At 40.2% G+C, this 9,315-nt stretch overlaps 1 protein-coding gene across 3 annotated transcripts; it reads right to left on the bottom strand.

Annotated features, from left to right (window-relative positions):
• Positions 1–716: 716 nt before the first annotated feature.
• Positions 717–6,987, bottom strand: RAMAC (RNA guanine-7 methyltransferase activating subunit). Of its 3 annotated transcripts, none has more exons than XM_059823979.1 (3): positions 6,933–6,987; positions 5,025–5,199; positions 717–3,394 (listed from the first exon to the last, which is right to left on the bottom strand). In XM_059823979.1, the coding sequence occupies exons 2-3, from the start codon at positions 5,189–5,191 to the stop codon at positions 3,205–3,207; spliced, it is 357 nt and encodes a 118-aa protein (XP_059679962.1). In that variant the 5' UTR covers positions 5,192–5,199; positions 6,933–6,987; the 3' UTR covers positions 717–3,204. The 3 variants fall into 3 exon arrangements, with proteins under 3 accessions (XP_059679962.1, XP_059679963.1, XP_009817341.2); XM_059823980.1 differs by lacking the exon at positions 6,933–6,987 and adding an exon at positions 6,126–6,152; XM_009819039.2 differs by lacking the exon at positions 6,933–6,987 and having other exon boundaries at positions 5,025–5,209.
• Positions 6,988–9,315: the final 2,328 nt, after the last annotated feature.

Genomic DNA, 9,315 nt, shown 5'->3' with positions numbered 1-9,315 from the left:
GTAGTTGGGCTTCTAACTAACCTTTCAAAGCACGTCTGCATGTTTCTGTTCCCAGCTGCAGAGCTAGGATAAAATAGAGGTCGCATAGCAGTGAACACTTGTAAAATCGTACCTCACAAATCACAAGAAGATTATTTTTTTTCTACGCACTTTCTTTTGCCTTCAAGTATCTAGTGGCTTAGCTGTGATTTGAAAGCCTTTAGCATTTTTTTTAAATGCTAGTTAAGAAATTGTATAAAAGCTACTGAGTTTTCTGAATTGTTTGCCACAGCACCTGTAATTTAGCATGATAATTCTTCGGTATCAATTAACAGGGCATACCAAATTGCTGTATGTGTTCAGGAATTGATTTAGAACTGCTGCAAGAGCTGTATTCAGAATTTCTGGGGTGTTCAAACTCTTGGTAACATGGCAGTTATTTTTTAATACACAACACTTATCTTTCTTTTGTTTTATTCATTATAATAATGATGTCTGAGCAAATGTCAGATGGAAGAGATCTCTTAAAGTCAGATTCCAGACACTGAATTTTACTGTTTACTCTGCCATCTCCAGCATAGTTAAAGCAAACTATTTCTGTAGTGTTTGAAGGTGCAAATGTTAAAGTTACCCAGCTTCAGTTTTGTCATCAGTAACACGCTGTAATGCACAAACCGTAATTGCAGGCAGTACTTACTGGTTTTATTTATTTGACACAAACAATAACTGGACTTTAGCATAAATACTAATTCATCTAAGTGGAAACTGCTCGAGGTAATATATATTGAATTCTGTTTACCTTTCTGTCCAGTGCAAGGCATGCATTTTTTTAGAAATGTATTCCCTCCCAAAAATTAGATTCTTACCATAATTGTTCCAAGGAAAAGTTTTGTACATCATACAGGTTAACGTTTAATTGAGAGCTGTAATGGTGAGACAGATGGAGTCAAGAATGTAAAGACAGAAACTGGGAAGCTGCACTGGCCTGTGTCTCTCCCGGTCTCACAGTCGAGAAACTCAGACTATGAGAGCTGAAGATCATGAAATGTGTGATTCTAAGTCATAACTTCCACTTAGGCCATCCTAATCTATCTGCTTCTACAGTTTGGTCACAATGTCGTAGATTCTTTATTCATGAGCTGAAAGACATTAAAAATAAAATAGTTATTGGGCTTGATGAAAAGCAACAGATGAGACAGAATCCGTTCCTTTTGCCAGGTTTTATTTCAACCTGAGATGCTACTCCAGATGGTAAGGAAGAACAACATCCTGGCACAGCCTGACTTCCATGGCATAGCTGGCAGTGTCAGGCTCTTTGCAGAGAGACGCACTCCCTTCTTGGAGGTGGGAGTCTGGGATATCTGGCAATTTGCATGTGATTCTGCATTAAAAGGGAATTCCACCATACCAACTTGCAGGCTCTCCATAGTGCATGGGTAAGAACTTTGTGTGATCTTACATCCCCCAGTGTAACGGCTCCACCATATCAATGAGGGTTAAAAAGGGTGCATTTCATCCAGTAGAACTCCTTAAGGAAAAACAAACCCCTCACTAAAAGACTTCTAAGGTTAAACAACCGAATTCAAGGCAAATACTTCAGGAAGTAAGATATTAAAAACTGTTATCAGATAGAGTTAACAATATTATACAAAAAGCAGAGAACAGAAATACTTAGCAGTTAGGTGGGGACACGTGTGTCACAGCTTCTGTATCAAAGACTATGTAAAAGCTACACAGAGTGTGTGTTTCAGAGATCAACAGTAAACATACTCTTTAAGTATGTTACTCTTAAAGCATCTTATGAGCTGGGAGACTGTGCTTTTGACTTTTATATTTATTCTTTGTTTTTAAATGAAGATGCACTAATTTGCACTCCTTATCACATAATGTCACGACTCTTACCATAGTCAGCATGGATGGTTCCCTGTTTCTGTACAACAACTGAAGAAAATGTCAAGTACAAAGAAATGCACTGCTCTCCTGATACAAATTAGCTTATCACTTAAATGGTGAAATAGAGAACTTTGACCCTATTATAGTAGAATGTAAGATAGTGGATTAACACTCCAGACTTCTAATTAATCACAGTGTGTCTCATCCTCTTGATTGTAGCTGAGTAGGCCATTCTTCTAACTTAAACCAACAGCTGTCCAATATTAACACTTATCTGTTAGTACTGCTACTTGTGCAGCTGTCAGCCTAGATGACACTGTTGCAATTCTGAATGTTTCAAAAGTAGGTTTCAGAAATATTCAGAAACATCCTTACGTGTCAACTATACTTTTATTGTGTGGATACTTAAAAAAACCACAGAACTTAAATTCTAAGAAGAGTAACATTCTGCACTGGTTATGCTATTTTCTCATGCAGAAAAAGTACAGAACAGTACTGATTATGGTTCCTTTCTTCTGTAACATGCACAAAGTGTTTCACACAAACTAATTACAATTATCATCAAAATTTTACAGTTTTACTGAAATGGGAATTCCAAAATTCGTTATGCACATACCAAACTTATTTTAAGACGATACAAATTAATCTAAGTCTGATATCACTTCTCAGGTAAAACTTGTGTATCACTGAACTACTACAGTAAGAAGATACATATTTAAACTACTTAATTTTTATTCCAACTTTTAGACCATGTTTTAAGAAGAATACTGCAAATAAACTGAAGCCATTGAGTCAACAGACACTAAGCTGACCCCATAAAATATTTCTGTAATAGCATCTCTCTTCTCAGTTTTAAAGCATTGGAAATTCAAACCAAACTGAGCTTTTCTCACTATCAAAAGCCAAACTAAGAAATTATCTCCAGAGAAAGACACAGTATGTCACTTTCAAAAAGAACTATCTTAAGGCAATGTGCCACTGCTACAGGCTGCACACAAACCACAGCTATTTTTCTCTGCCCTCTTGTGTTTTCTAAAATGTAACAGAGAGAAATCTCAGTGATGGAATAAAAGAAGTGTACTAGTATGTATTCAGACAAAAGAATGAGATAGAAGTTTAATCTAAGATCTACAGACTCTAAACAAACTCTGTATAGCACACTTTTAGTATTCATAAAAGGTATTCCCTTCTTCAGTTCACACTATGGATAAACAGCAATGGCCTGTAATGCTCTATTCTTCAGTTACCTATAAAACTGTGGAAAAATAAGAAAACTGAAGACTAACTGAATTTGTTATGTAGCATTACTGGACTTTCAAACCACAAGTATCATCAGTAGGGATGGTAACGAGGCCCTGGATTGTAGGAGTTGTAGCCATATTGTCCGTAGTGGGAGGAGTACGATTGTCCTTGTCTGTGCTGCTGGTAGTTATTACCCCAACTTCTTTCTGGCCTCTGATTAGATCTGTAGTCACCTTGCCAGTTGTATCTGTCTCCTCTAAAATATCTACCATCTTGAAACCTGCAATGAAAAGAAATGTCAAAGATTCACACAAATTGTGAGTTTTTAAAAAGATGAATAATAATGAACTCTTAAATTTTACAGTTTTCATGAAAACTGTCATGTAACTATTTATACACTCAATTACTTATCTGGTTTTATGACAAACTAATGAAAATATATCTACAGTCATCTGAGATCATTCATTGATTTCTTACTACTACCCAACAAACTATTTGCTAAGCAATGGAAGGACAGTCTGTTTCCTAACACAAAGTATTCACAGGCATTAGGTGAACTGCTGCAACTTTGAATAGACTCAAACAGACCATGTATCTAAAAAACAACCAGAAGATACATCTGTGGCTGTATCCAAGCCAGGTTCAATCTAGTAGCTTCAGGGTTGAAAGCTGTGGCAAAGCAGGCTTAAGTACAATTTAGCTACCTAACAGCATAGAGCCCTGGAATTTGCGTATTCCCTAAAATACATACTACCACTGCTTCATGGTCTCTTGTAGATTCCCATGCTCAAGAGAGTGTATCTTATCAGTGGTATTTAGCCATTGTTCAGTCTAAATTTTGACTTTTCAGCTGTACCTCGATTCCTGTCAACACCTGAGCTGCCTCACAGTCATTTTCTTTGGATATCTCAGTGGTGTGGTATAGACAAACAACATTTACATGAGGTTCACTTTGTCACCAGAGTGTACATGTAAGAGTTCATTAGTTCAAAGAACCACAATGTTTTGTAAGAACATCTCCTTAAACAATCACCTTTTTTTTTAATCTGTAGAAACTGATTCTGTGTTTAACTTAATGACAAGCTTATAGGGTGAGAAAAAGTTAGAATGTTGTCCTTCTCTTCTTCAGATAAGGCACAAATCCTATTTAGATATTTAGCTAAGAAGTATTCCCAATTGTTAGTGACTGGAGTTTAACTACTTTATATTAAAGGCTGATGTTAGTATTACCAAACATACTATATGCTGTAATTATTGTTTTTCAGTCACACAAAAATCAGATGTTACTGTCCAGAACTCAGTAAAAAGCTGCAATTACATCTTGAAGAAATAATGCAAAATATTTTGCCGTAAGCAGGTAACATTGCATTTGCTAGACAGATTGGATGATGGATTTTACAGTCATTTCTACTAGATAAAAGAAATACAGGCTAATCTAACAAAGTACAGCAAATATTTAGGTTACAAATGAAACATTTTTCTGGACAGCTAGCAACAGATAATCACACTATTAGCCTGTTCCTTTGCACATTTTCCTGCTGGTTGTTATCCAACAGAACGTAGGCTGCTTAGTTTTACAGAACTCTCATCTTTCCCCTCTGGAAAAATGTTCCTGGCTAAGCAGTAACAAACCCCAGGGCAATGGGTTCGGTGGTTCCAGCTCATTCCTTACTAAAAAGCAAATTACTTAACACTTTTATACACAATGCAAAAACTTTGACTATCAATAGAGAAAATGTAAAACCTCATTACTTTTCAGAGAAGACTATTTCTCTTAAACAGTTACCTATGAAGTAACAAGATACTTCTATTAACAGAACAAATTCCTATCTTTCTTCTGAACTAAATGATCATTTAACTATGTATTTGTGAAACTACCAAGATTAAAAAAATAAAAAAGAAATCAGTACCGATCTCTGTTTCTCTGATTGCCACCAGATCTGTTTCTCCATTCTTCAACTATAGGAGGGGGATCTGCAGGGCGTTTCAAATATTCTTGGTATTCTTCATCATCTGATGTGAATCGATGAGCAAACATCTTTTCATAATTCAGGGGCATGTCAACCAAGGAAGCCATTCTGAAAACTTTAAACATGAACACCATACAAGTGGCTTTAGCAATGTATGAATACTCTTATTGTAATAGCTACCAAAATCCACTTAGGGCAAATGAAGGACCATGAAAAGTTACACAACAGTTAAGTTTTGGGCAGACAGCATAGATGACTGACTCTTAAGTCTTGGTGATTTAAGACTGTAAATAACTCTCCTGAATAGGTTCTCTCTGATGGAAAGCAATTCCAATTCCATGTGCAGTCTTTGGACATCTATACTGGATATGCGGACACTGATCTGTCTGAACACTGGGAGTGGCTTCAAGGGACTCCATCCACCAAGAATAATACCTAATATAATCAGCCATTACACAGAAGCATCTTTGAATCAGTTTTGACAGACCTAGACTAGATGAACAGTGGTAGAAAGATATGGGATATTTCTGAGGGTTAGTAATAAAAAAAATTATTTCTTCAGAAGACACTCCCAATCTACTCCTAATCCATTCTTGACAGGAAAAACATTACTACAATCAACTTGAAAAGTTTGCTAAGGTAGAATATCATGCAAAGCCTACAGATACAGATAGCCAGCAAAGCAAAATAATCAGATTTATTCACAGTAATCTATGTGTTAATAACTTGATTCAGGGAAAGGACAGCACCTAAGAGGATGTTAAATTACCTCATAATATGCCTCTCTGATGGGTTTGTGTTTAAGGCCTTAGTTTCCTTACTTACCTAGCTATATATGCATTTGCCCTTCAGAAGTTGGTACTACCTAGTACTGTCCATCAGTAAAAGTCTGGCCCTGATAGCAGATGCTGAGAAAGGCTCTACGCCTACTGTTTTAACAAGCCCTGGGTAATTAAAAGCATCAAAGATCTTTGCCTCTAGACTTCCAGATTAAGCTCTTCTGCTGTCTCCTGAAGATTTGCAGGCAGCACCAGTATTCACCTTGCAAACTGGAGAGAAGGAACGAGGAGACAGGTTTCTTCTGGACCCTGACAGCTAAAATATATACCCTCAATGAACAAGCCCAATTCTTCTCCCCGCTGTACCCATGAGCAGCTTGAGACTAGGGTGAGTAAGTGGGATGTTTATGGAGAATACAGCACAGTACTCTTTCTGCAGACTGAACTCCCATTTCATCAGCTCCAGAAAGTTCAGTGTCTGGTGATCTCCAGAGCCTATCTGCAGCCTTCCTCCTTCCATCTAATGATGCAACATAAATCTTTCTGAAGCTGGTGTAGGAGTTATTCCTGCAGGACGTCCAGTGACTTCATCCTCCTTTTTTTGCAAAGAGCTAACTTCGTTATTTTTTACTATGAGCTACCTCCAAGGGACTTCACTGCTCAGGGGCTATCTCAGTCGGGGTGGGGTGCCAGGGGGTAACACTGCCCTGGCGACCCACCGCATACCACTACAGCCTTCTCCAGAGAGCAGTGGGAGCTGCTCTCCTCACGATTAATGATTTTAATATCAGGATTCATCCTGCGGGGGGCCTATAACAGGGGAGACCCGTCACCTTCCTCCGCCTAAGGCCAAACACTGCCTTGAGCAATGGACGGGGCTCACTGCTCTCAGGCGCGTCGGGCCGGGGCCCTGTCCCCTCACAGCGGGTGGGGCCCCGCTGCAGCTCTGGCGGCTCCGGCCGGCAGGCCGCCGCGGGAAGAGCTGAGGGGAGCAGCGGGTTTCGGCTTCCCGCCACCCTCCTCCCTCACAGCCGCCGCCGCCCCCCGCCGCCGCCGGCGGCCCCCTCACCCTGCGCCGCCAGCCGCCGCCGAACCGCCTCAGAAAGCCCGCCTCTTCCGGGCCAGGTCCCGCCGCTTCCCCCCCGCCGCCGGGGCGGCGCCGCTTCAGGCCGGCGTCCCCTCAGCACCCGACTCTGCCCGCTGAGGGGACGCCGGCCTGGAGCGGCGCCGCCCCGGCGGCGGGGGGGAAGCCCGTGGGGGTGGAAGGGTTGATTCCCCTAATTAGGATTTGATACAAAGCACGTTGACATAGTAGTACTGAGATTTGTGGGGCGCTTTCCTTGGCTCCTGCGCAGGTTTTAAGGCGGTGATACCTGAAGTGTTCGGATTTTAACAGGAAAGTGCAACTGAAAAGGGTGAAGTGAACGTGGCGCCTGCAGCCATAGCCCTGTGGCTGCTGATAATGCGATTTAAGTGTATTTCAGGCATAAAAAAAGAGATGTGTTGGCTACTCCGTGAGGAAAATAAGGTGACATGAAGCGTTTTTGGCGGCTAAACAATCCTGCGTAAACCAAAATAATTCTGTTTTGGCGTCTGCTTCAGCAACATACTTGCGCTCCCACCCGGTGCTGTAGGTAGCGGTTAGTCCTCTCACCTTTAACACACGTGAAATTACGCGTGAGCATCAAACTCTTCCTAAACCAGGTCCTGTGCACGTAAATAGCCAGAGGCCGTGAACCGAACTTGTGCGACCCTGGGTGTTACTACTAATTTATGAAGTGGCGCAGCTACTAACAGCTCTCTGCCCGGGGGGTTTGCAGTGTGGGGGTGCGGAGTCGCCTCTCTCCACTGAACGACTGGTAGCATCGAGACCTTCCTGCAGCAGAAATGGTGTTGGTGTCCCTGGTCCCCTATTTGCCTTGTTTCCACAACGCGGATGACTTTGCATTGCTGACTCTTTTCCACAACTCCTAAGCCAATGATTTTTAAATGGTCTCTCGTCCTGTGTATAAGAAATGGATTTTTTGTTGGACCCTTTCAGAAAGCAATGTTTTTTTATAAGCTCTACTAGAGACCATCGCTCACAGGCACTAACAAAGTGTAGAGACTGATAATCGAGTACATCACTTGAAAAAAAATACCCCAGCAACAGTGGTAGCGGCATCCAAGTCTCCAAAAATATTAGACCAGAATAGGTGCCCTTTGTTTGATATCAACAGCAATAATTACAGTCTGCTCTCCTGCGTGACCTGTAGCAGGAGGGTATTGTCACTTGCAGAATAGAAATGATGACCTCAATCCAAACAGCCTAATGCAAATATCTTAGCCTGGATAGCTAGTTCTAAGCCAAACAAATTGTCACTGAGGCTGAAAAATACTATATTTTACCTTAAGTTTTCCCCATATAATCCCTGTTCTACTGACTGCCCTTTTAAAATGGGCGGAAGTAAGTAGGATTTTATTTCTTCCCCAGACTTGTTTCATTTTGACCACTGGATATTGCAGTTTCAGTTGTGTCTACAGAGGATTTCATGCATAAAATTAATTAGATGATCCTTAATAAGAGGGAGATACTTCTTTTTTTTTGAGGGTCTAGTCTGTTGTTTCATGGGTGACATTTTCCATTAAAAGACCAAACTTGATTTAGTATTAAGCTTTTAATTATAGTCTCAAGCCATCCATACATTTAAGCATGTACATAATCTAAGCATATATGCAGGTTCTATTGAAGGCGTGGGGCCTTTGTAAATGCTGTGAGCAGTCTACTTCACAAATTACAGTTTTGCTAAGGTGCTGTCATCAGCATATTCTGCATAGAAAAATTCTTGCAGGGAATGGCTAAATCAGAGTAGCACGTAATTATATATATCGTATATATTTATATATGACGCTTGTGCGTTGGATCTGTTTTCATGACATGTCTTTATGCCTGCTATAGGTTATAACATCAAGAAGGAGATCATGATCCGAGTGGCAATTTCTTAAGATTTCGCACAGATGTTATGCTGAAGTTCAAACTGCATGTAAAAAACCCAAAGTGACAGGTGGTTTTTAAAGGAATAAAGGCACTCAAAAATGAATATTGTCACCGAGTAGGACTTTCAACACCCATGAAGTGCCTCACATAGCACATACCTACATAGTAGGTTCCCAAGTACTTAAAAGGTCTAGCTCCAAGTGTTGTCAGGACTGAGGACTTGATAATCCACTCTTGCAATCTTTCTGCTCACTTCAAGGCTCTCCGAGTAATTAATGTGTTGTTTTTGTACGAACACAATCTCGTAATCAGCATCTCTGAAGTCTAGTGTGATAAAGCCTCAAAGGGTTTGCTTTTTTTTCTGTGGATTTCATTATGTTAAATAATGTACTGTTAGATGAAATCTTATCTTCTAAATTTTAAACTAAGAGTTGTTCCTTTTAGCCTATCAGAAAATAATGGTGCTTTTGTAGAA

The sequence above is a fragment of the Gavia stellata genome, chromosome 13 (genome assembly GCF_030936135.1).
Source record: "Gavia stellata isolate bGavSte3 chromosome 13, bGavSte3.hap2, whole genome shotgun sequence".
Taxonomy (NCBI): domain Eukaryota; kingdom Metazoa; phylum Chordata; class Aves; order Gaviiformes; family Gaviidae; genus Gavia; species Gavia stellata.
The sequence above is the reverse complement of the archived record's forward strand: the minus strand, read 5'-3'. Positions and strand labels throughout refer to the sequence as shown.

Coding starts and splice junctions, on each gene's coding strand:
- RAMAC (XM_009819039.2), bottom strand. CDS start 5,209: ATGTTTAAAGTTTTCAGAATGGCTTCCTTGGTTGACATGCCCCTGAAT. Junction 3,395..5,024: donor AATCAGAGAAACAGAGATCG/GTACTGATTTCT, acceptor TTTTCATTGCAG/GTTTCAAGATGGTAGATATT.